The following is a 26,910-nucleotide window of genomic DNA, read 5'->3' as shown; positions in this document are numbered from 1 at the left end:
AGCTTTCATTTTTCTTCTAATTTAATAACTCAAAAAAAACAACCTACACTACTTGTCCATGAGTCAAAATTCCCAAAAGAAAAAAATGGAGTACCTAGTTTTTTAAGATCATTTGATGAGAGTGAGAGAGAGAGAGAGGTAAAAAGTCTAGATTTAGTATAAAAGACCAAGAAATTTGTTGTGTTGGAAATTTTGTATTGGTTGGCTAAGATCCTATCACTTTGTGGGGGAGTTTTGGTGATCCAATTGACACAATATTGCCCATGTAGGTATTGAATCAAGGCAATAAACTAGTTACTTGTTTCTTAGAAACGAATTACTCCGGTGGGAGTTTGATCGACAACTTCTAGCCTAGATTTACACAACACATAAGTATCAAACTCCAAACTTTTGCATTAATTGCACAAATACCACACACAACCAACAAATTCACTACACTAGAAATTATTGAAAAAAAATTCACTCAAATAAATACAACACAAAACTTAAAAGTAATGTTTTAAAAACTGGATCGGATTGGCCGATTGGACCGGTCTGATAGTTGATTGTCACCATTCCAGTCTTATTCACCCCTTTGAACTAGCCTTGAATTGTCGGAACTGACGGTTAGATCAATGAACTGGCTGACCATTGGTTTTGATGAACTGAACGGTTCAAAATGATTTTTTCCTTTTTGTTTTCTGCCTTTCAAATGACACCTTCACTTTCTTCTTCGTTATTCCAACTTGTTTTCCACCCCTCTCCCACTCAGGCCTACAGTCGTTGCCCACCCATTTCTTCCACCCCGTTCTCCCTCCTGCAATTGCTATCACCGATTGACGAGGACACCATCCTGATGGCCATAAGTCCATCTTCAGATTTTCTTTATTTCTTTTTCCTCTATTACCTTATTTCCTTATTTATCTTAATTTTTACATTTGTAATTCTTTTAACTTTATAATTTTAAATTTTAATCTAAATTAATGAAACATTATGATGTTAAATAAATTTTTGAAAATATTGTGTCCTCATATTTTAAATAAATAAATTTTTAATTTTAAAATAAGTTTATGATTTAAAAATAAATTTAAAAATTTTAATTTTAAATTAAAATTATGATTTTTATATAAATTTATGATTTGAAACTAATTTTATAATTTTCAAATAACTTTATCATTGTTAGTCTATTGCTCATTTGTGAATATAGGATGGTAATGATTTGATAAAAGTATTGTATTGATCTACATTATGAACACATCTTATATTGTATTAGAAATATGATATACGAAATTTTATTTTTTATAATTAATTTTAATTTTAATAATATATAAAATATATATTTATGACATCATGGTTTCGATCATAGTACGATCAGTGAATCATGAACAGATAACTTTTCTAATTCGATGACCAGTCCCATTCTGAAAACATTCTTTAAAAGTAACCAACCAATCTTAACATGGTTCATTTCAACACTTTTTTCTCTTTACCCAAATTCAACAATTTTTTTTTTTAATTTTTTAATTTTTAAAATCCACTTGATCTTTCAAGTTCATCCTTATTTAGTAAAAAAACTTGAAAATATTAGAAATACATTCAGTATATTAAGTATGTTTCGTTGGAGATGTGCTTGTGTAGATAGAACCGACCATCGAGCTCGTGAAGATACTCACACTGCAAGGAAAGGAGGAAAGAACACAAAGAACATTATATTAAATATACGAAGAGCACACTCATTTTTTTTTAATTCTCTAAACAATGTTAGAAAACATGAAGAATGTCATTTTTTTTTGTTTTTTAGCAAGACTTTTGAAATTGAAAACATGTAGATCACTGAAACAATTGTATATTTCTTTATCAAACATATTCTTTTTAGTGTTTTTTGTTCTTAAAGGACAAAAAATCTATTTTTGGAAACACTTTGCAAACAGACCCTATTATCACACCTTCTCACAAAAAAAAAAAAAAAATTAATTTGTATAATAAATTATGGCCAGGATTTTTTAAGCTTATTATAAATATTTATAAAAACATGACATTACATATATTAAATTTTTATTCCTTAAAGTTCAATTCTATTCACAAAAATGGCAAAAAGAAAAATATGTAAGTGCGCTTAATTTCTTTCAATCATCTTCACAGAAAAAACTCCACTTGTTTCTCTGCAAATCCGCCATTTTCTCTCTTCTTTCTCTCTCTAAACACAACGACAACAACCAAAAAAAAGAGAGAGAGGAAACGTTTCGAAAGCCTCCACACACAATCCATACACTTCCTTCCTCTCTCTAAAACTCTCTCACTCTTTCTCTCTCCACGATGGACGCTCCCTCAGAAGATCTCTCCGATTCCACTCACCCGCAAAATGACGATGTTCGGGTCTACTTCGTTCCCTACAGGTCTCATCTCTCCACAGATTCACTCTCTTTTCACTTCAACTTAACACCGTCTTTCTTGAATCCCAATCCCAATCCCGATTCGGATCGAACCCAGATTCGGATTCCTGTTTAGTGTCCCTTTTGGGTGCTGAGAAATTGTAGGAAAAGTAACGAACACCGAAGGAAACCCCGCGGATTTGCTGCCGTAAGGTTTTCCGTTTTTTTCTTTTATGCTTTCTTATGGTTTCTCGGCGACCAAACTGAGAATTATTGAAATAGGTTCTCTGGTTCATGTTCTTGGAATGTGGGTGTGTTTCTGCATTCTGCATTGAAACGTGCTGGTAAAATCTGTTCGCAGTGTTTTGGAGTGATACATGAATTGGGTTTTTCAGGTGGTGGAAGGAGGCCCAGGATTCAAATTTGGCCGATGGCAACGCGAAGAGAGGGGTTTTATACTCTGCCAGGCCGGGTTCATCGTATGTTGGTCCCATGAAGATCATAAACAACATATTTAACTCAGATCTTGTGTTTAATCTTAGGAGAGAAGAGGATTCAGGGCACAGTAATGAGAATGGGGAAGTGGGGGTGTCAGGGAGGGACTATGCATTGGTTCCTGGAGATTTGTGGTTGCAGGCCCTCAAATGGTGAGTGTGTTTAGATTGTGCTTTGTCAAGTTTTGTTGAATTGAACTATTTGAATTTGATTGGAAATTGAAAAAATACATATGGCGTTTGTACAATAAATTGAGAGTTTTGTTTTAAAAAGGCACTGAAGTGGTGCATGTGTTCCATGTCGCTTGTGCTAGATGCATTTAATTCCCAAAGACACTGATGTTTTCTGCTCTAGACGCATTTAGTTTTAATTATTTACAGGACTGGCTCATTATTTTTCTTAATGCTTTTCAACTTTATTTGTGCTGATTTTGGTAACTGGGGTAGACTATGTTGGAGATTCCTCAGGGTGATATTTCATTTTTTCATCACTATTTTGAGGTGGCTGCCATTTTATCTTTGTTTTCTGAATGAGGCCATTGACATCTATTGTTTTCTATTCCAAAATGCTTTGTAAATAACAAAGGAGGCATTCAATTTCCAAAGGAGGCATTCAATTTCTACTGTACATTAAAAAACATAACTTGCATGGTAGTACTTGACAAATTTATTCTACTAGTTTTCATGTCTATGTTTTCCTTATGTGCTAAAGGTAGAGGTATTGCAGCTTTGGATGCAACTTATGGTTCATTATTAGTTTTTATTGGATTCTTTAAGAATAAGTTAACATCTCAGAATGTGTACTATTCTAAATTTCCATGCAGGCATACTGATTCTAGGGTTGCAACAAAGGATGGTAGGACCTTTTCAGTTATGGAGGATGATATGGCAGATGTTTATCCTTTACTACTCCGGCTCTCTATTTTGAGAGAGACAAACTCACTGGGAGTAAAAATAACCAAAAAGGTTAGTTCATTTTACTAGCCCCATTGGCTTCGCTCTCTCTCTCTCTCTCTCTCTCTCTCTCTCTCTCTCTCTCTCTCTCATTTTTTTGGTTCTCTATGGCATGGAACATTGCAATGGCTATATTATTAAGTCCTGTGACATATGTATTGTGTGTATCCAGGCTTTTGTTCTAGGTCTTGCTTGCTTACTGAAAATTTCATTCAAATTGTGGTTTTAAATTTCATTCAAAATGAAATGTTTTGAGATTAAATATCAAGGTTGAAAGCATCGTCTGCAATATGAGTTGGTACTTTTATGTTAATGGATTTATGTTCCATCCATAAGAAGTATATGATAATATGCCTATTAAATAAAAAATGCATTCAGCCATATGACATATGATATGGTAAGCTGATTTTCTAGCTGCTGAAGACTTTTATCATTTTGTTTTCTCTGTGTAATTCATTTTAGGTGTCCTCCTTAATAGTGAGAGAGGCCTTGATGGAAAGGTCTTCATTTGTATCCAAAATTTCTTATAGGATAAGGAAATCAAGTTCAATGAGCAGATCTAAACCAGGTTTTAAGTGTTCCATTTATACCTAAAACTATTATTGACTTGAGTGGTTATTGATTAGTGAATTTTTCCTCTTTTAGAAGTTCATGATTCTCAATTTGTCAATCATAGAAGTTTCTTTTGCTATAGTGGCCAGATTTCACATTTAATAATTCATTGTAAATGGTCCTCTCAGAAGACCATTTAATGATGTATCCTCATTTTTATATTTCCTTTTGTATAACTATGTTAGAAGAACTTTTCTATCGTCATTTAGTATCGAAACCAGTACAGGCTTACTTTTACTTCCGTTTTTATGGTTTAACTTGCTTCATAATATTCAAAACGGGAGAAGAAAAATTTCCACCTTTCATTACATGTTGCCTGTAACCAACTGTACTGATGATAAGGTAGATTAAATGGTCCAAATGCTTCCTTTACCGAGCTTCTCTCTGTGTAAGCTTCCAAGGTCAGACCTATGACTTTATGGGTTTCTATGAGTTTGAGCATACAAATTCTTCTAAAATGATTAGAAGTGAAATAAAGGTTTGAGCTCCATTTCACTTTTGCTTTTATTTTTAAATTTGTATGATGGATATGGATATTAAGGTTAAATTAAATACTTAAATTGAATTTGAGATATGTTTAAACCCTGAATATTTTTCTGTGGTCAATTTGTGTTAACATCTGGTCATTTCTGAAGGTAGTAAAGTGATGTATGTTACTGTCTCCCTTAGCTCTGATGGCATAGCTCAATTGTAGGTGCTTTTGCTTAGGAATGTAAGCTCCCAGTTGGAGTCTAAGGCTTACTTGATACATTGTCCTTGGGAATAGGGCTTAATATTTGTTGTTTTTCACCATTCCTGCAAAGTCAGGTTAGTGGGTTACTGTGTTTCAGAAAGAAAAATTTTAGTGGCCTCTCAGTATTGCCCTGTGACGCCTAATTTAGTAATTTAAAACCTGGGTTGTAATTTGGACCCAAAAGTAAGCGATTTTTGGTTCACCATTCTAATTGTCTGAGTCCAATTGCACATTCTCTCATGGAATAAATATAATAAAAGAAAAGGTATCAAAATAAAGGATCTGGAAACTTAATAAAAGTATAAATAATTTTCTGGTATCTTTAAGGAAAAAATTTAATCATATTACATAACAATTAATTTGGAAAAGCAATGTTTAAATATGTGTTAAATCCATAACTTGTTCAATCATATTCTCCTTTATTTATATCTGTTTATGTAGAAAGAATGAAGAGTCAACTACCAAATTATCCTCCATCATGTGGTGTCCCAATTTTTTTGGCCTTCCTCTTCTTTGCCTTCAGTATTTGTTGGGTGAGGCCTTTTTGGTGGGTATGGTAGTTTTGCTGGGGAAAGGAAGTGGAAGGTTTGAAAAACTGTGCCTTTGTGCTGCTGATTGGGAACAAGTGGAATTAGCTCATTTTTGAAGGGTTGTGTATTAGAGTTTAGATTATAAGATTTTTGCATTAAGTCTTTGTCTTTTGGCCTTTTTCTATTAGTGTTCCTTTTGTTTTTCTGTTTTTTCTTTTTGGGTGTGCTATGAATGCTTCCTTTATAGTGTTGCTTAGTATACTATAAAAAAACCCTTCTCCAAGGCATTTTTTAACAACTATTATGATGGAGAATAGCAATGGATTTTGGCATGAATTGAAGATGAATTAATAACAGTATCCGTCTAATAACAACTCAAGCTTAAGCCAAATTATGCTTTGAATCAGTACATCTATCAAATTGGCATCCTTCTCCTGTCTATTTCAAATTGATGAGTTATTGGGCATTTTGTAATGAGTGCATTGACGTTTCTTGATGATCTGACCCCCTATAATGTGAATTACTTTTGTATTCTAAATTTTGTAATAAGTTGTTTTAAGTAGCCATATTGATACCTAGACTCTTAAATTTCATTTTTAATAGACAACAAAAGCATGAATTGAGCAATGCCAAAAAGAGGGGGTGCATCCTATGTATATTGGCTATATACCCAAAACATCTCAAAACAAGCACCAAACATTAACCAGTTTAGCCTACAAAAACCAGGTAACTAGAAATAGCATCTAAGAAATCCAAAATAGAGGGGTTTTCCATTTCCTCATGGGACCACTCTAAAAGTGATTTAATGAAGAACCCCTTCAATCTTTGATCTAAGAGCTCTTCATCTTTGAAAGTCCTTCAGTTATGCTCTTTCCAAATACTCCAAACAAGCAAATCAAAGTCAAGTGCCAAACTATTCTTTGCTTCTTATCTAGCTCCTTAAATTTCCATTCAGGGAGAAGATTTCACACCAAGGCTAGAAACACCCAAATCCAGCCAAAGGTTGCTAACAAAAAGTCCGAAGCACTCGTCTTATCACAATAAATCAAAACGTAATCAACTGATTCTTCGTTTTCTTTACAAAGGATGCATCTATTAACCATGGGCCATCTCTTCTTCATTAATGTATCGGTAGTTAAGACTCTAAACAACTTCCCAAACAAAAAACCATGTTCTAAGTGGAGCATAGGATCCTCAAATCTCTTTAGTTGGGAATACTAAATTATTCTCTGCACTTAGGGATTTATAAAATGACTTGACACTGAATTTCCCCTCCTATCTTCTTTCCATAGTGAAGTGTCCTCTCCTTCTTGCACTTTCAACGGGTAAATAAGCTCTAGAAAATGGGTTACCTCTTGTATCTCCCAATCTTGGAAGGGTCTTCTAAATTGAAACTCCCACTTGCCACCTCCACCTCCTCTATCCCATGGATCTGCAACTATAGCATTTTTTAGAGAGGCTATTATGAAAAGCACAGGGAATGTGCTTTTCAACTTAAACTCTCTTGCCCACCCGTCCCATCAAAATCTAGGATGCCTACCATTTCAGATTTGGATAGTTAATCTGAAACTAAACTGTTCCCAACCTTTTGTAATTTCTTTCCAAATGCTCATATCAAAAGAATCCCTCACTCCTCTAGTTGTCCAACGCCCCTCCATCTCCTTGAATTTTCCATGAATGATCTTCCTCCAAAGGCTCTCTCACTCAAAAGAAAAGCTCCACAACCATTTGCCAAGCAAGGCTTGATTAAGACCCTCCAATCTTCTTTGACCCATCCCCTTGTACTTGTTATCCTTTCAAACATTTGACCAATTTACCATACGGATCTTTCTTCTTTCTCTTGGATCTCCCCACAAAAAATCTTTTTGAATTCTCTCTAATATAATTCTCATTTTTTTGGGAATTGCAAAGAGGGACATAAAATAGATAGGGAGGTTTTATGAGGCCCCAAGGGGTAAATCAAGATAAGAAGTAGGAAGTCTCCTTACTTTACACCCTAAAAGAGAAGCTACTCTTAAATTTCATCAAAAAGCATTTGTGATCATCCTCATTTTTACTTTTGATATGAATGATTGGTTTTTCAATTGATTTGAGTTTTTGGTTGCAACCACTATAGGAGGAGAGGAGTTTGATGGAACTTGGATTTTTATGAGGACGTTTTGAGATAATATGAAAAAGAAACAAGTTTTTACTAGGAAATAAGATGAGAAAAGATAGGATGATTCAAGATCCATGGACATAATTTTGTTAATCTTAAAATAACAAAATTTAAAGAGATAATGAAATAAAACAGAAATAATAAAGTAAAAAATCTGAAATGTTCCCCCCACCCCCAAAAAAAAAAAAAAAATTGGAGAAATAATATGGCAATTTTTAATTACATTTCCTGCGTACTTTTGAATGATATAACTTTAATAGCGAAAACTGGTATTATGGATGCAAAAAGAATTATAGAATTAAATAAATTATCCTGATGGCTCATTTAAGCTGGTTGTTGATGTGGTTTGAAGCCATATCAGGTTTGAGGATTAATTTGGATAAGAGCGAGATTTTTCCGGTTGGGAGAGTAGAGAATTTGGAGGCTTTGGCTCTTGAGGTTGGCTGTAAAGTGGGAAGGCGGCCAAATTCTTACTTGGGGATCCCGTTGGGGGCGAATCACAAATCCGTGGCTGTTTGGGATGGGGTGGAAGAGAGATTTCGGAGAAGGCTTGCCTTGTGGAAAAGGAATTATATCTCCAAAGGCGGTAGAATTACCCTAATTCGTAGTACTTTGTCAAGTATGCCCATATACTTGATGTCTTTACTTCGAATGCCAAGAGTGGTTAGTTTAAGATTGGAAAAAATTCGAAGGGATTTTTTGTGGGGGGGAGGTGCTTTGGAGAGGAAGCCTCATCTAGTAAATTGGGATTCCGTGTGCTCGGACATAAGGAAGGGTGGCTTGGGAGTTAGACGTTTGTCTACTCTCAATAGAGCCCTTTTATGCAAGTGAAACTGGCGGTTTGCGAATGAAAGGGAGGCTCTTTGGAGGCAAGTCATTAGTAGGAAGTTCGGGGAGGAAGAAGGGGGCTGGTATACTAGAGTAGGTAGGGAGGGGTTTGGAGTAGGCTTGTGGAAGGAAATAAGGAAGGAAGAAGCTCTCTTGCAAAACAAAGTTGTCTTTTCTGTGGGGAATGGTAGAAGGGTGAAATTTTGGAATGATAATTGGTGTGGGAATTTCTCTCTTAGTAATTCGTTTCCCTCTTTGTATGCCTTTGCTTCATTTAAAGAGGCTTGGTTAGTGGTGTTATGGGATCATTCGGGAGATGAAGGGGTTTGGAATCCTAGCTTCTCTAGGTCCTTTAATGACTGGGAGGTGGAGGGGGTGGAGAGATTACTTCTGACAATCCGGGGTAGGAGGCTTAATCCTCTTGTGGAAGATAGAATGCTATGGAAAGAGACTAAAGATGAGATTTTCTCAGTTAAGTCCCTCTATAGTTCGCTAGCTTCAAGAAGAGATGTTCAATTCCCTTATAGTAATATTTGGAGTACTTGTGTGCCTACCAAAGTGAGCTTCTTTGCTTGGGAAGCTTATTGGGGGAAGGTGCTATCCTTGGATCAACTTAAAAAGAGGGGTCGGTCTCTAGCTAACAGATGCTTTCTTTGTGGTATGGAAGAAGAGTCAATTGATCATATTCTTATCCAGTGCTCTAAGGCAAGAGGGTTATGGGAGTTATTGTTTGCTCTGTTTGGTGTTACTTGGGTCCTCCCTTCTTCGGTTAGAGATACTCTTAGTGGTTGGAGTGGCTTTAAGTTGGGCAAGAAGCGTAGGAAGGTGTGGAATGCAACCCCGTTGTGCATTTTTTGGGCGGTTTGGAAGGAAAGAAACAGGATAGCTTTTGATAATGAAGAGTTATCAATTCATAGGTTGAAGAATTCTTTTGTTTGTAATCTTTGGCTGTGGACTAAATCGGTTGTAAATGATGGTCCTATTCCTTTGATCAATTTTTTTGATTGGCTAGGCGCTAGTTGAGAGCTGGTATTGTATTTCTTTCTCTTTTTGTGCCTATTGGCGCCTCTTGTATACATCCTGTATGCTTGGGTCAGCCTCAAGGCGCCCTTTTCTAATATATTTTTGTTGTGTGTTTGCCTATCAAAAAAAATAATATAAAAGTTCATTGTAAGTATTCATACTTGAGATTATTTTTAGCCAATTTCCCGTATTCTAAAATGTAGGAATTTGAAAGATCAGACAATAGTCACATACTTGTACTAACTTGTATGTGAACCCAAGTAATGTAGAGTAGGCATGCATTAATGTCTAGGAATTTTAAATATTTGTATACTTATATAATGAGACTAACGTTAGTGGAGTTTGACAATGGCGAGCCTAGTGTGCAAGCAGCAGTAGTGGCATCCTGAGGGCCTAACTCATTAACAATGGAGCTTTCTATGGAGGAAGATTGGCCGTTCTGTTAAGATTTTTGCTTTTGTGCAATGGAGGAAGATGCTGGCTTGGGTACTCTTGGAGGAACTTGTTGGTTTGGAGTGGAGATGAAAACTTTTGAAATCTAGTTGGAGTTAGTAAAAGGTAAGGTGATAGGGAAGATTGTGTAGAGGGGCAGAGGGTTTTCCTCTTGGATCAGGTTTGGGGAGAGGGGTTTTGCTGGGCTTCTAGAGGGGGGTGGAAGATTGCTATAAAGGGAAGTTTGGGGAGTCTTTCAAAAGGGTGTGGAATGAAAGTGGAAGGGGCTACAAACTGGAGTTGTGCAGCAGCAAAGCTGGAAGGTTTTTGCTTTGTTCAGCTTGGAGCGCATAGGAAATAAGGTTCTCCTTTGTTTTTCTAGAGGGAAAAGAGTTCCTAGGGGGTTGGAAGATCCTTGCCACCAAGCTAAGGAGGGTTTGTTACTTAGCCTAGGCCTTTGGAGGCTCATAAGGAGGTTGCTGGGTGCTGGGAGGAATATGAAAAAAAGGGAGGAGGTGCTCTTATAAACCATGCTTCTTTTGCAGAGGTGCTGAACAAAGGCAAGAGGGAGGTGGGCAAGACAGTGTGGATTGATAGCGATACAGAGGAGGTTTTGCGCAACTTAGGGTCTCTCAAGAAGTGTTTGGTGGGGAGAGGGGATGCTCTTTCGAGCTGTTTTTCGGTTTTAAACTTGCTGAATTCTTGGGCTTGACATTCTTAGGGGATTGAAAGGTGAGCTAAATCTGTGTTTGTTGGTAGAATCTCTCATTTTATTTGAGTTTGAAGATGGGTCCCTGACTTCTAGAAAGTGTAGTGGGTGAAGGGGCCCTTTGCGTCTACTTGGGCTAGTCCTTTGCAAATGGCTCTCGTTCGTCTGAAGGAAGCCTTGGTGGGCTAGCCAAGTGTGGGCTGTGCCTTTTAAACTTTCTAAAGGGCCGGCCAAACGGTTTGTCCTCCATCCCTTTTTATGAGAGCCTGGGCAAGAAGACCCAAGTGGGAACTTATCAAAAGAAAAAAAAGACCCAAATGGGTACTTCAAGACCTCCTTAAGGTGGAGTTCATTTTGGCTCTTTAGAGCTCTTCGATGATCTACTTCTAAAGGTGGCGACTTAGGGACCGATAGAGTGGGTTTTAGGAGTTCATGAAGCCCTCTTGGAAGAAGTGACTCACACCCCCTTGGCACGCCCCCCCCCAACCACACACACACACACACGCACCATTCTCCTCCTCCTCACTCTCTAGTTGGATTGCTCAACTGTGGCAACGGGCCAGTTTGCCTATCAAGGGTGGAGTTTGTCTTCCTTGTGTTTGGGTTCTCAGCCATTAAGGATGTTGCTTTAGGATGGAAGGTTGTTGGAGCTAACGAGGAGTGCAGAAAAGGGTCTTACGGGGAGGGATTTAGTGGTTAGGGATGAAGAGGTGGAGGATTTTAGGGCCATGGAGGCTAGTAACGATTCAGTAGGGGAGGTGGTTTTTTCCGAAAGCCTTCCCTGTTTCCAAGTTCAGTAGCTTTTTGGGGATGCTAGTGGTGGGTTTTGAAAAGGAAATTACCTCCCTCCTGAGGAAAATGGAGGCAAGAAAAGGGTGTGGGGTGAGGATCTCAAGGGGAAAGAGGAAAATGTTTTCGGCTTCCCATGTTGAGAGGGAAATTCGTAATTTAGAATGCTTGGTTAATTACAATAGCTCTCCTCTCTCAGTTAGGGAAAAGGGGAGGAGCTGTGGGGTTCAATCTCTCCTATTATGAGGTCATTTCTTGTTTCTCAGTTTGGTTGTGGGCTATGTATGGCAGAAGTGCCCAGCGGTGTTTTCTCTTCTTTCCTGGTCTTTAGGTTGTAGGGGTTTAGTTGCTTTGGATGATTGGTATTTGCGCTTCTTTTTTTCTCCCTTGCTTGCCTATTGGCCTTTACTATATACTTCGTGTGTACTTTGTTGCGCTATTTTCTATGCTCTTTTAATATATTCTCTCTATTTACTTATCATAAAAAAAGTACTTATATGATGTGACTAAATTTATTACACTTTCAATATTTTCCTCATTTGACCTGTGATTACTGATGTTTCCAGGTTTCCAAGTCTTTAGACTATCTTGCCTGTCTATAGATTTCTTTATCCCATATCTCACAGTGGATGTTGATTTTTTCAGGACAATGCAGTTGAGTTCTTCAGAAGAGCCTGCAAAATTTTCAGTGTTGAGTCTGAGTTGGTAGGCCATATAATTATTAATTAAGATATTTCATTTAAGCTGGCAGAAGTAGATGGATTTCTAACTTCTGCTATTTTCCAGTTACACATTTGGGACTTTTCTGGGCAGACGACCTTGTTTTTCATAAATGACAAAAATAAGTTACCAAAAGATTGTCAACGGCAGTCAGATCAGGAGGTAAGGTTTAAATTTGTTTGATAATAATTTGTTCATATTATGCTTCTCACTGATGATAAGACATTTGTATACATCAGTCTGAAAATACTTAGAGTTGATACTTGATCCCTGGAGCTGAATGTTATTCCACTCCTTGTTTTTGTAAAATTTTCATACTATCATTTGAATAAAATGTTGTGGTCAACTTTTTTCTTTTTTTTATTTTTTATTTTTTCCCTGTTGTTCTCTGTGATACTCTTAGCTTGGTTTATTTATATTTATAAACTGAAATATTAAATTGATAAAAACAGATTAACACTGTTGAATATAATGTATTTATAGTGTACAATCTTTCTTTCCTTTCTTAATATAGGTCACATATATGGTAGTTAGTTCAACCTAACCTTGTATATATATTTTTCTATTGTAAGAAGTTAATTATATGAATGAGAATTAAGGTTTTCTCTCTCTCTCTTTCAACAAACATCATTGATTTTTAACTTACGCATACTTGAATTATGGGATCTAACTGAAAGCTAGTATTTTTAATGCTTCAATAATAAATATAATACTTATTTGACTTCTTGATTCATTTATACTGATTTAAATATAGGGGACAATGCTTGTTGTAGCTTTGCCAGTGTGTTATATGGCTTTTTTTTTTTCATGGTTGCTTTGTAGCTACCATATACTTGTACTCAACAGGGTTAACATTATTGTTTGTTGTTTCCCTACTAATAGAAAAATTGTTCTTTTATTTCTTCACTTGTTGTTTTGAGATAAAATTTTCAACGCTTCTCATACAAGAGAATTTTGATCCAACAAAATAGGATTTTCAGGATAGGGAATAAACAAACCATGAATGTATTTAAACAACATTTTCTTAAATCAAAGTAATCTTTTTGTGGGCATCAAATTGGGGGTTCAAATTGATCATTGAAACATAAGTTTGAGTACTCAAGGATTAAGTGAATTGATTGACCTTGAAAAAACAAGGATTGGCCTGTATTTTAAAAGGAGGGGAGAATCTCCACTCTTCTCCTAGAGAAGTTCTTCATGATCGGTGCCCTAGCTCCCCGTCCACGGCGATGGGTCCTTCCCATGGCCTTGACCCTTGTGCGTCTTTTCCGATGGCTTTGGAGGTGATCGTGAAACCTCTAGCTGACATCTCTCTCTTAGAAGAAGTCCTCAGATTCCAAGGTATGTTGTCTTCGTCCCGTTCTTCTTGGGGGGAAGGGCCTTCTTCTTCTTCTACTACTCCTTTCTGGGTGCCGGATTCTTCTACTTTGGGCGAGGATCGCAAAGGGACAACACTGTTTCTGAAGCGTTGGGGAGGATCCTCTGAGTGGGAAGTTGTAAATGGGCCTTTATCTATGGTTCTACAAGATGGGTCAGAGGTGGTTTTCCTTTAGAATGCTTCCTCCAAAGAGGATCCGCCCTCCGACAAGGAGCTTTCCAATTTCAAAGATTTCAGTAGATTTTTGGAAATTCCGGTTGAGGGGTGCGAAGAAAAAATAGCTCTATTGCTAAAGAAGTTGAAGATGACTGGTGGGGGGACCCTTTGTAAAAAGAGAAAGAAGAAAACGGTGTCCGCATCACGCTCTGAAAGGGAACTTAAGAGATTGGATTGTACGGTTAGCTATGGAGAGCCTGTGCTTGCGAATAGAAGGAGTGGCAGGAACAAATGGGAAATGATCTATGTGGATTGATGAAAATCAAAATCCTCTCTTGGAATGTTAGACGGCTCAACGACAGGGAGAAAATGAGGATGATTAATTTGGTAGTCAGAGCCTAGAAGGCAGATTTAGTTTGTTTTCTAGAAACAAAGGTGCAGGAGATGTCGTTAAAGGTGGTGAAAAGCTTGGGCGCTGGAAGGTTTATGGACTGGGGTGCGGTTGATGCTGGGGGTGCCTCAGGAGGCATTTTGATTTTTTAGGACAACAGGGTTCTGGAACTCTTGGAGCTAGAGCGCGGTAGTTTCACCATCTCAGGTCGCTTCAGGAATATGGAAGATGGCTTTATTTGGGTGTTCACTAGTGTCTATGGACCAGTCTTATCGAGGGAAAAAGAGGAGTTTTGGGAAGAAATGGGCGCTATTAAAGGCCTGTGGGATGATCCTTGGTGTGTGGGGGGGAGGATTTCAATTCCATTAGATTTCTAGGGGAAAGGAGGAATGGGCTCAATCTGATAGCAGAGATGAGAAGGTTCTTTGAGGTCATCGAGAAGTTGATTCTAAAGGATCTGCCCTCTTTCGATGGTCAGTTCGCGTGGTATGGTGGTCTTAATTCTCAAGCAGCTCTAAGATTGGATTGCTTTCTAATCTCCAATGAGTGGGAGGATCACTTTTTGGGTGTTTTTCAATGTGCTCTCCCTAGAATAGTCTCTAATCACTGTCCCATTTCCTTGGAGGGCGGGGGAGGGGGGGGGGGTTTAAAAAAGGCAAGACTCCTTTTCGCTTTGAGAATATGTGGCTTTTGTTGGATGGGATCAAAGAGCTAATAAGCGCGTGGTGGATAGGGCACGTGGTTACAGTGTCTAACAACCATTGCCTTGCTAAAAAGTTGAAAGCTCTTAAAAGGGATCTAAGAAGATGGAATAAAGAAGTTTTTGGTAATGTCTCTGCTAGAAAATTTGAGGGCCTCTCTTGAATTCAGTTATGGGATTCAAAGGAGAGTGTTAAACCCCTATCTTTTGAGGAAGCAGAGGCTCGAATGGGGGATTTGGAGGGAGTACAAGAAGTGCGTTTTAATGGAAGAAACTTTCTGGAGGCAAAAATCTAGGGAAATCTGGCTAAAGGAGGGTGATAAGAATACCAAATTTTTTCATAAGATGGCCAACGCCAGGGCGAGAAAAAACTTTTATCCAAGGTGAATATTAATGGAGACTGTCTTACTAGTGAGGAAGATATCAAGTTTGGGGTGTGTAGGGCTTATAGGACTTTGTTATCGGAAACTGAGGACTGGAGACCAAGAATTGGAGATTTACAGTTTCGTGTTCTGGGGACAGAAAGGTTCAGAAGTTTAGAGGAGTCTTTCTCAGAAAAAGAAGTGTTTGAAGCCCTATGCAACCTCTCTAGAGATAAAACGCATGGTCCGGATGGCTTCACCATGACATTTTGGCAATTTTCCTGGGATTTTACCAAAGTTGAGATTATGACATTTTTTAGTGATTTTTTCTGCCTTGGTACTTTCCAGAGGAGTCTAAACTTCACTTTTCTCATTTTGATCCCAAAAAAGGGGGTGTGGAAGAGTTGAAAGATTTTAGACCAGTAAGTTTGGTTGGGAGCCTTTACAAATTACTCGCCAAAGTCTTGGCTAATAGGTTGAAACTAGCTGTTGGGGAAGTGGTTTCAGAGTACAAGCATGCCTTCATTCAGAATAGGCAAATTCTGGATGCCGCACTCATTGCAAATGAGGCTGTAGACTCAGGTTGAAGGATAGTCTCTTTGGAGTCCTAAAATTGGACATTGAGAAGGCGTTTGATCATGTCAATTGGGATTGCCTTCTATTAGTTATGTCCAAGATGGGGTTTGGGTAGAAGTGGATTAATTGGATTAGATGGTGCATCTCCACAGTTAATTTCTTAATTTTGATTAATGGAACCCCTTCAGATTTTTTTCGTAGCACTAGGGGTTTGAGATAAGGTGATCCGTTATCCCCTTATCTCTTCTTATTAGTCATGGAGATTGTCAACCAGCCGCTCTTCAGAGCCAGAAGCGGGGGTTTCATTGAGGGGTTTAAGGTGGGAAGCAATAATGTAGTAGGAAGAGATCTGCTTCATCTTCTGTTTGCTGACGATACCCTTTTATTTTGCAAGGCCAATAGTGTGCAGCTGAGTTACTTGAGTTGGGTGTTCTTATGGTTTGAGGCGATTTCTGGGTTAAAAGTGAACAGGGATAAAAGTGAGGCTATCCTTGTAGGAAGGGTTGATTCTTTGGAGAATATTGTCTCGGTATTGAGGTGTAGGATTGGGAAGCTCCCTTCTTCTTATTTGGGTCTACCCTTGGGTGCTCCTTTCAAATCCTCAAGGGTGTGGGACATAGCGGAAGAGAGATTCAGAAAGCGTTTGTCCTTATGAAAGAGACAATATCTCTCTAAAGGGGGAGGCTTACATTGATAAAGAACATTCTTTCAAGTCTCCTAGTTTACTTTATGTCTTTCTTTTTCATTCTGCGGAAGGTGTGTACAAGACTTGAAAAGATCCAAAGAGACTTCCTGTGGGGCGGTGGTGCCATAGAGAAAAACACGCACTTGGTGAATTGGAGTGCGGTTTGTGCTGATATGAAATAGGGAGGCTTAGGTATTCGCAGTCTTGTGGCCCTAAATAAAGCTTTGCTTGGGAAGTGGAGCTGCAAATTTGCTATAGAGAGGAATTCTTTGTGGAAACAAGTTATCATAGACAAATATGGGGTAGAGGAAGGAGGTTGGTGTTTGAGAGAAGTGAGAGGAGCCTATGGTGTGGGAGTGTGGAAAGCTATTAGAAAAGATTGGGAAAACATTCGCTCTAGATCCCGCTTTATCGTAGGGAATGGGAAGTAGGTCAAATTTTGGAAGGATTTGTGGTGCAAGGACCAAGCTTTGAAAGATGCTTTCCCTAACTTTTTCCGATTAGCGGTCAACAAGGATCAATGGGTGTTTGATGCTTGGGAGGAGAGTGGAGAGGTGGGAATTTGGAATCCTTTGTTTTCAAGACACTTAAATGATTGGGAAATGGAAGAGGTGGAGGGCTTGCTCCGGAAACTCCATTCTTTGGTTTTGCATAGAGATGTGGAGGATGTCTTGAGTTGGAAGAATAGCAAGAACGACTCCTTTTTTGTTAGATCTCTCTACCGCTCCCTCCCAAAAGCCTCTAGTGACCCTTTTCCTTGGAGTATTATTTGGAGATCATGGGCTCCCATGAGGGTAAGCTTTTTTGCTTGGGAAACGTCTTGGAACAGAATCTTGACCATTGAACAACTTAAAAGAAGGAGTTGGAATATGTCAAACAGGTGTTACTTCTATAAAGTGGAAGAGGAAACCAGTGACCACTTGATCCTTTTTTGTAAGAAGGTTACAATGCTATGGAGCTTGCTTTTCTCTCTTTTTGATGTGCAGTGGGTCCTGTATTCCTCAATCAAAAGGAATTTGATAGGTTGACATAGTGCTTTTGTGAGTAAGAGAAACGAAAAGGCTTGGAGGGCTACTCCCCTTTGTTTAATGTGGACCTTATGGAAGGAAAGAAATGAAAGAGTGTTCAATGACACTGAATGTTCCGACCAAGCTTTAAAACATTTTTTTTTTTGTACACTTTTGTGAATTGGGGTAGAGTGTATTTAGAGGATCATTCTTTGTCCTTGATTGATTTTATAGAGTGGCTATTGTCTAGATAGGAGAAATGTTTTCTTCTTTCTTTTTGCCTAGCTTCTTGGGTGTTGCTTGTATACTTCATGTGTACTCTTTTCGCCTATTCTAGGCTTTTCTAATACAATCTCTTATTTACCTATAAAAAAAAAGTACTAAGGTAAGTTCTTTGTTTTGTCCACGCACAATAAGATAATATTACTTGTTTTGATTTTTAAGGGCATTAATCATATTGAAACTAATAACTTGAACTTTGATACTGAGGTCTCCACTATAAAGATCATTTGGTTTAGCTTTGAAATTGGATGTTGGAGTGAGAGAGGAAAATATTAGTTGGAGAAGAACATGCTTGGTGGAAAGGAAGACATTTGAGATAAAGTTGGAAAATAAATGTCTTGGCACATGGATTTCCATTACAGAAAGATCTCAGGTGCTTCATATACTGTGGGCTTTTTTAGAAAGAAGAGATTGAATGCTTTTTAGATCACCTAAAGAAGGCTATGGAGTTGGCTCAAATTTAGGGGTTTTAATAGCAAATTTAAAGGAAAGTTGAGAGTGCATCTTCAGGAGGTGAAGTTGAACACTAGGGGTAGGTTCTTGTGTTTTTTGGAGTTCATGATAGGATGGAAATCATCCTTTGTATTGATTCTAGAAAGATAAAATAGGAGTGGATGGGAAGAAGTGAAAGATTTTATTATGTCTTTGAACAAGCCCTTAGATCTGTCCAAGGTTTTCGGGGGAACAAAAGAAGTAAAAGTCAATCCTGGGATATTAGGTGAAGTTTGAATGAAGCAGAGTTATACCGGTGTTTTGGTTGAGGGAGGGCTAAGAAAAGGAGGAGTAGGTCCAATATGGAGATGGGTAAGGGCAATGGCAATGGTTTGTGAATACCCAAATGTAGAGGTGAGTAAGTTTGAGGCAGGAAGGGCTTTGGCCAAGTAGTTGGGGATGAAAGGTAGAGTTTCCGTTTCTCCCTTTGTTGGGTCTTTAGGTATTTTCTTCGTAGACTCCATTGATAAAGCAAAATTCCTTCATGAGAAGTAATTTATAAGAGATGTTATGGGGTTTACTTCACTTCTATTCCTATTTTTGGGCCTCTTGCACCAATGCTTTTAAAGGTATTCCTCTCAATGTTGTTTAGCTCAATTGACATTCAATGTGCAGATCAAAAGGGTTTGGATAATTGAGAGGAACTTAGTTATGACTTAAGGATATGACATCTATGTATATTGTTATTTGGTCTAAAGCTTTTTGTATAGGCTCCTTATATCATGGAGGAGTTCAATCGTATTTTGATAAGATTTTTACAATTTTGGGGAGGACTCCTCATCCTTCTCATGTTCTTTTTATCCATAATTAATGCATCTTTTGTTTCTAATAAAAAAAATAAATAAAGGGGTAAATATTCAAGCATTTTGGATGGTCACCTTGGGTAAACATATTTTGGGTTCCTTCCACATTGATAGAAGTGAAAGGAGTCCCTTTTCATATGTGGATTGAGAAATATTTGATGCATCTAGCTGATGGGTTGGGGCAAGGTAGCTGAAATTATTGACGCTCAAGTAAGCTTGTCAATCTCTCTAAGGTTTGTCTAAAAGTCGAGGTGAAGGAGAATGCTGTGATTTTGACTATTATGAAAATATTAGATGGAGCGTGGGTTTTTACAGCTATAGTGATAGTAGTTGGGGAAGAAGATGGCAAAGAAGTTTGTGAGTTGACTTGGAGCAAAAGAGGTTTGAACTTAAGAAGGCTAGCTCACTATCATGAGATGGAACAAAATCAAAGGATGGAGAAGCCTTCACCTATTAGAGCAGGTGGCAGTGATAGGACTTCAGTGGAGTAAGACTGCATCCTGTCAAACCATAATTTCAGTTCAAATTTCAAAATCAGTGGGCCATTAGTTTTGGAAAGGTCCGGGTCTTTTACAACTTTGGACAGGGCTGGAAACACAGTGCCTTATTTTCTAAAAGGGCTCCCATGGACAATCTGAGAAGGGTATCTTTAACAAAAAGAAATAGGCTCATCAATGTGCAGGGGGCCCAAGACGAGACGTGGGCCAAAAGTAAAAGATAAGTGAAAGTTTGCTTGTACAATGTCATTATTAAAGCCTGCTTGTACAATGTCATTGTGAAAGTATGCTTGAAATATGTTCATAAGGTTCTTCAGGATACCATTCCCCAATTTAATGGTCTGTTGTCAGAGGGAAGCAAATTCTTGAGGGGCTCTTGCATTTGCTATATTTGGTAATGAGGCTTTTCAGTATCCAAGGGAAGTGAGAAAGGTACCATGGTTGAGTTCTGTGCAAGCTTTTACTGGGGTTCAAATGTTGTCAAACAGAACCCTCTAATTGAATTTCTAAAATTTCTCATAAATTAATGATAGTAAGGTTCTCCATCTCTTCAGTGGGTAACTCTAGTGAGCAGTTGTTTATATACCATTAAAATATGAGGTCTATTCTAGCTTCTGAGTTGCTACAATGTTTTCCAGGCATTTTGTTTTAAGCTGGTACCTTACCTATAATCTATATATGAAATTATTTTGTCACTCCATGTGTTTTATGTTGTGGTACTTAAACATGGGCACTTCTGTCATGCTTCTTTATAGATTCTCCTGGAGTTGCAAGTTTATGGGTTATCAGATTCCTTGAGGTGCAGAGAAGGGAAGAAAGATGAGATGGCAGCACAGCACTCTAATTTGGCCGGTTCCTCTTGTGGTGCTTCACTTATGATGAATGGTAGCCTTGCCTGTATGAACTCTAATTCTGTTCACACCAATTCTCCAGTCTTTTATGGAAGCTCTGGTGAAGCTGGTTCTTTGGGCTTGACGGGATTGCAGAATCTTGGAAATACTTGCTTCATGAACAGTTCCCTCCAGTGCTTAGCACACACACCAAAGCTTGTTGACTATTTTCTTGGAGATTATAGTAGAGAAATAAATCATGAAAATGCGTTGGGAATGGATGTAAGTCACCCTGGAATAAGTTTCTTTTTGTTTTGTCTTCCTTTTTATGTTTTATGTAATTATTAAGTCGCCTTTTCAGCAAGCAGTTTTATCTTGTTGCCTTTTTAGTGTCTGCATTTTTTTTGTGCAGTCAATTATTCAGTGTTTACTTCTTGGCCAGGGTGAGATTGCCTTAGCTTTTGGAGATTTAATAAGGAAGTTATGGGCTCCTGGAGCAACTCCAGTGGCACCAAGAATGTTTAAGTCAAAGCTTGCTCGTTTCGCCCCCCAATTTAGTGGATTTAATCAGCATGATTCCCAAGTAAGGTTTTCTTGCTGCTCTGAGAAAAGCTTTTTTAATTTTCATTTCTTTTCTTTGAGGTTGGGGGGTGTGAGGTCGCTCATTTTCCTTGATAATTATTATTATTCTTTTGAAGTTTTATCAAAGAATGGTGGGTGGGGTCAACGCCCTGAGGTCTAGGTCCTCATGAGGAGTCCAAAGGGTACCATGGAAGGTTCCTTGGTTGTCAAAAAAAAAAAAAAAAAAAAAAAAAAAAAAAAAAAAAAACAAATCTCTTGACATTTATGGATTTTTCATGGTAGGAGCTCCTTGCTTTTCTATTGGATGGGCTACATGAAGATCTCAATCGCGTAAAATGCAAGCCCTATATTGAAGCTAAGGATGGAGAGGGTTGGCCAGATGAAGAAGTGGCTGATGAGTATTGGAGGAATCATTTGGCTCGCAATGACTCTATCATTGTTGATGTGTCTCAGGTGAGTACCATTTTGTTAAAGTTCCCTCTGTATTTTTTCTCTGAACCTGCAAAATTGCAAGAACATCAGTGCAAAACACATGATAATGATGGACTTCCAAGACCTCAGGATGTTAATCTCACTAAAAAAAAAAAAAGCCAAAGCTATCTTTTTAAACTCTAGTACCTAGGCTTAAGGTTCTGGTTTGTGAAGTTTTTTGAACTCTAAAGCTTTTATGAGTTTGTTGGACTTCATTGAGTGCTTGTAGTTTTAATTGGTGACGTTAAAGCCTTGGATAGAAAATGGCATCAGATTGTTGATCTTGTGACTTGTTTGTTAGAAGACTTAAAATTTTCAATGAATTCAGTTATACTAGGATTTCAATTCTATGAGTTTTGTAGTGTGTATGGCTGTAGGCCTGCTGATGTATTAGGCCATGATTAGTGATTGTCAACTTGTGGTAGCATTTGTGCAATGCTCTAATAACAAGTTAACTAAGGTGTCATTTGGATACACTTGTTTTCTGTTTCTAAATGCAGAAAATTGTAGTAACTCCTATATTTAATATAAGAACTCTTGGAGACTTCAAAAAAATAATGATTTTTAGAAACTGTTTAAAACTTTTTTTACTATCTCAAATTTTAAAATTCTTAAATAGTAATTTTTAAGGACATAAGATAATTCCATACTTTTTATATATGAGTTATTATGTTTTATATAGAAGTTATTATTTATTTTTATTTTTAAAAATAGAAACAAAAAGTGTATCCAAATGAGCACTAAATGATTGAAATTCAAACATAGCTTGATTTAAACCAATAACAATTTGATAGGATCAACCCTTATATATTTATGCAGTCACATTTTCTAACATAAAGACGTATTTTGATCATTCAGCCATGTCTACAACTTTTTGTTTGTATCATCAGATCATATATATGACCAAACAAAAAGTAACTCTAACCATCTATGAGAATCTCAGATTGGATTGTGTTGGAATTTTTTTATTACATTGGATTCAGATGTATATCTTGATCAGATCTGACTACTGTCCTATACATGTGTAAATATAAGTTCACACAGAGACACACACACATATATATGTTAATTCGAAGATGAAATTAGGTGCTGTTGCAAATTTTCAGGATAATTTTCTTTACATTTTTGACTAAATGCGTTATGCTTATTTTTAACCACAGGGACAGTATAGGTCAACGTTAGTGTGTCCTGTTTGCAAAAAGGTCTCCATTACGTTTGATCCATTCATGTATCTGTCTCTACCTCTACCTTCAACAACAATGAGGACAATGACTTTGACAGTTGTGAGTGCTGATGGAATTACTCAGCCATCCCCATGCACCATTACTGTGCCCAAGAATGGAAAGTGCGAGGATCTTATTCAAGCTTTAAGCAGCTCATGTTATTTAAAGGATGATGAGACACTATTAGTAGCTGAGGTATATTGCAGCCATTGTGTTAATCCAAAAGTCTTTTGCTTGTGACGGCGGTTAGACTGGTTATGCTTTGTGTATTAGTGTCTATAATTTTCATTTTGAGCTCTGAAGCTGTGGAGTTCTATACAGATATATAACAACCGGATTATACGTTATCTGGAGGATCCAACTGATTCATTATCTTTGATTAGAGATGGTGATCGACTGGTTGCTTATCGTTTGCCAAAGGTTACTAATGAAGACCGTTTGGTTGTATTCATGCATCAACGGATTGATGAGTAAGTTCTGTATGCTTCTTGGTTTTATCATATTTTTAATATGTTGTTTCGTCCATAATTTCGATATATATCCCATGTAGTTTATTGACCTCTGCTTGAGTCATAATTTGTAAGTTCAATTATGAAGAAAATATTATACTGGAATTGTTTGACTACAGTGCAGTATGGTTATTTCTCCAAGAAAATGCAGTTTGAAAATTGGAACTAGAATTAAGATGCTGTAAGTCTGGTTATTTATACAATCTGTTTACACAATTTCATTTTAAAAAATTGGGAAAAAATATGGTAACATATATTTGTTCATCTAGAGGGATATTAAATGATTGTACTATAATTTTGTCTATGCAACAACTTTCTCCTTGAGTTATGTGGGTTATAAATTCTGTGGTAATATAAGTTCCTTGGATCATTAATATATGAGGTACCAATGACATCCTTAAGTTTTAAATGAGCTTTATGTAGTGACTTGCTGCGTATGTTTTTTTTCCTTTAATTATTTTTTGATCAGAAACAGAATAGATCTTTTCTTTTAGAATTTCTATAACCTATAACAACTGTCAGCAATTAATATATTCATATTAATATAGTCTTAAATGAAAGTTGTTCACTTAGATTTTGGAATTGAAGATGTTGGACTGAAGAAGTTCCAGTTGGATAGTAGATCAAATTAAGGAAATTAGGAATATAAAGTATTTATATAAATAGGTACCTTAGAAAAAAGGGCACATCTAGTATTGAGAAGCATACAAGGCATGCTAAGGTCTGGTAAATAAAACAATATCTATAATCACCGGACCTACTCTCCTCCTATTCTAGAGTCTCCTAAAACCCGAACTCCTATTCTCATCAGAGCAAATTGTGTCCCATGTAAGTAGAATGTCTTCTTTGTCGAGGCATCATCACCCCAAAGGAAATCTCTCTGAATCTTTTCAAGTTGATTTTGCACCTTGGTTGAGACAATCTATTTCACATGCATATTGTTCTTTGTTGGGGCATCATCACCCCAAAGAAAATCTCTCTAATTCTTTTCATGTCTATGTCGCAACTTAGTTGGGATCACAAAAGAAACTCTGTCCACCATAGTCTCTGCTACGATGCTTAGGGAGAGGAAGAAAGGAAATATCTTTGAATCTATTTAAGTTTATTTGACACCTTAATTGAGATTGCAAAAGAAACTCTATCCACCACGAGAAAGAGAGCCATTTACCTAACAAAGCTTTATTGAGCATCATGAGCCTTCTAAAAGACCCAAACCATCTCTATTCTCTTCCAAACAAATTGTCCCATTTAACTAGGTGAATTTTCCTCTTTGTTGAGGCATCACTTCAAAGGAAACCCTTCAAATCCTTTCAATCATATTTCACACTGTAATTGTTTTCAATCAAAAGAAACCCTATCCACCATGATCTCCCTTACCTTGGCTTTTTAGGGGTGGGAAAGGGAGGTGAAGGTGAGGTGTATCCCCCTAATACTTGGTTTCCACTCCCCCGACTTGAATAGAGCCCTATGGACAGCATCTGCCACTCTTGTCTTAATGTTAGCATCTTCAACATCTCCCTCTTGATTGACATCATGCCAAATGAAATTTCTCTAAAGAAATTCTATCCACCATGATCTCTATTACCTTGCTTAGAGGGAAGGAGTTAAAATTTCCCTACAAAAAACTAAGATCTTCGTCCCATTTAGCCAAATTCAGCCACATGATTAGATGATCTTGGCCAGGAAATAATTGTCTTTGTGTTGGGGGGGAGGGGAGTTAAGGAGGTGGTGAGAATCTTCAGCCTAAGTACAAACTATTCAAAGGAATGAACTACACAGTCAAGGGGTAAAAACCCCCATCAAAGAACTCAAGATCTTGCTCCCCTCTTGGCCCAGTTCAGCAACATGAGTAGATGAACTCTGCCTCCAAGAATGTATCTTGTTAAAGAATGAATCCTCCTACCTGGGAAATAACCACCATGGAATCCCCTTCCACTGGAAAGTTCTTGCTGCTCAATCTAGAAGCTGAAGTAAACCTTCCAAGATTGGTAAGAGCTTGACTTCAATACCAATCCAATTCAAATTCAGATTGGAGAAAGCATGCAGTGCAACCATGAAAGTCTAGCATAAAGCTATGATGGGAGAACAAATTACAAACAACTGATTTTCTCTTTTCTTTGCTTATATAAACATGTGAGCTTCTAATCCAGAGAGATGATGCTTTGTAAAAAACCAAGAAATTCTTTGGTTGTAATCATTCTAAGAGAAGGTAGGATATATACTTATCATCCCTAGGCTTCTTTTTATCCTCAAATATTCTGATGTTATTTATTTATTTTTATTCTTTTAAAATCAGCCATATGAGTGAAATCAAAGCAGGGAGGGAGCACTGCCACATAGTTCTACCCTCTGCACTGGCAGCAGTCTATCCCCCTTCCCCCCTACCAAAGCTCTCAAAGGAAGTAAATAACTACAAATGTCTTGGGTGGTCACCAAAAAGAGACAAAAAAAAAAAAAAAAAAAAAAATCAGAAAAATAAAAATGACCTTCTAAAGAAAGAAGATGCATATCTGCAACTCTAAAGATATAGCAATGAAGATCCAACTGATTCTTCACTCAGCAAACATAATACATGTTTGTCTGGACTTCTTATAAAGTTTATGAAGTTGAAAACTATTATTGGTTTGAGCTTCGGGGGGGATACTAAGTATGAACCAAGCAAAGGCTTTGAACTTACAAGGGCTTTGTTTTACCAAGTTAATTTAGCCAGAGAGGAGTTGGAAGAAAGGTCTAGAATGTAAAACACTGCCTTTATTCAAGGTTTTATATATTTGACAAAAGTTTGAATTAGATAGGAAATATGTATATAAAGTATGGAGAAGGGAGGTGATGTCTGTAGTTTCTTAGTCATTAAGATTCTTTTGAAAATTAAAGATCTAGGTAAAAGAATAATTGTATTTAAGGACAATGTTAGCAATATAAGAATTTCTCCATCTTGAAATGGCTTCGGTGGATGCGGTGGTATATCTCCACAGCTAGCCTTTCTGTTATGGTTAATGGGACATCTTCAAGTTTCTTCCAGAGTCTAGGGGTTTAAGGCAAGGGGACCCCCTCTCACCGTACTTATTGGTGATTGCTATGGAGGCTCTTAGTTGCCTTCTTAAGAAAGTTGTAAATGGAGGTTTTTTGGTAGCTTGCAAGGCGAGGGGTAGAGGTGGTGAAGGGGTTCAAGTGTCTCATTTATTATTCATTGATGATACTTTGGTTTTTTGTGGGGCTTCTCAGGATGAGATGATGTATTGAAGTTGGATTCTAATGTGGTTTGAGGCCATTTTGGGATTGAGAGTTAATTTGGATAAAAGTGAGTTAATCCTGGTAGGTGGTGTGGAAAACGTGGAGGCTTTGGTTGCAGATCTTGGGTGTAAGGTTGGGAGTCTCCCATTCTCTTACCTAGGATTGCTTTTAGGTGCTCCTCATAGATACATGGTTGTTTGGGATGGAGTCGAGGAGAGATTTAAGAAGAAATTGGCTAGGTGGAAGAGCCAATACATCTCCAAAGGAGGATCACCTTGATTCAGAGCACTTTGGCGAGCATGCCCATTTACTTGATGTCTGTGTTTTCTTTGCCCAGAATGGTTAGATTGAGGATAGAACAAATTCAGAGGAATTTTTTGTGGGGAGGTGGGGCTCTTG

The 26,910-nt window shown here is 37.5% G+C and overlaps 1 protein-coding gene across 3 annotated transcripts in view; it reads left to right on the top strand.

The window, feature by feature from the left end:
- The first annotated feature begins 2,055 nt into the window (after positions 1-2,055).
- Positions 2,056-26,910, top strand: part of LOC100247876 (ubiquitin carboxyl-terminal hydrolase 8) — a 40,497-nt gene continuing 15,642 nt past the window's right edge. The window contains exons 1-10 of one of the 3 annotated variants that reach the window (XM_003632165.4): positions 2,056-2,375; positions 2,747-2,998; positions 3,670-3,811; positions 12,259-12,318; positions 12,400-12,495; positions 20,418-20,774; positions 20,935-21,075; positions 21,357-21,527; positions 22,706-22,963; positions 23,090-23,238. In XM_003632165.4, the coding sequence (XP_003632213.1) occupies positions 2,296-2,375; positions 2,747-2,998; positions 3,670-3,811; positions 12,259-12,318; positions 12,400-12,495; positions 20,418-20,774; positions 20,935-21,075; positions 21,357-21,527; positions 22,706-22,963; positions 23,090-23,238 (1,706 nt within the window). In that variant the 5' untranslated portion in view covers positions 2,056-2,295. The other 2 variants (XM_010653333.3, XM_019220690.2) reach the window with 2 other exon arrangements.

The sequence above is a fragment of the Vitis vinifera genome, chromosome 6, assembly GCF_030704535.1.
Source record: "Vitis vinifera cultivar Pinot Noir 40024 chromosome 6, ASM3070453v1".
Taxonomy (NCBI): domain Eukaryota; kingdom Viridiplantae; phylum Streptophyta; class Magnoliopsida; order Vitales; family Vitaceae; genus Vitis; species Vitis vinifera.
The sequence above is the reverse complement of the archived record's forward strand: the minus strand, read 5'-3'. Positions and strand labels throughout refer to the sequence as shown.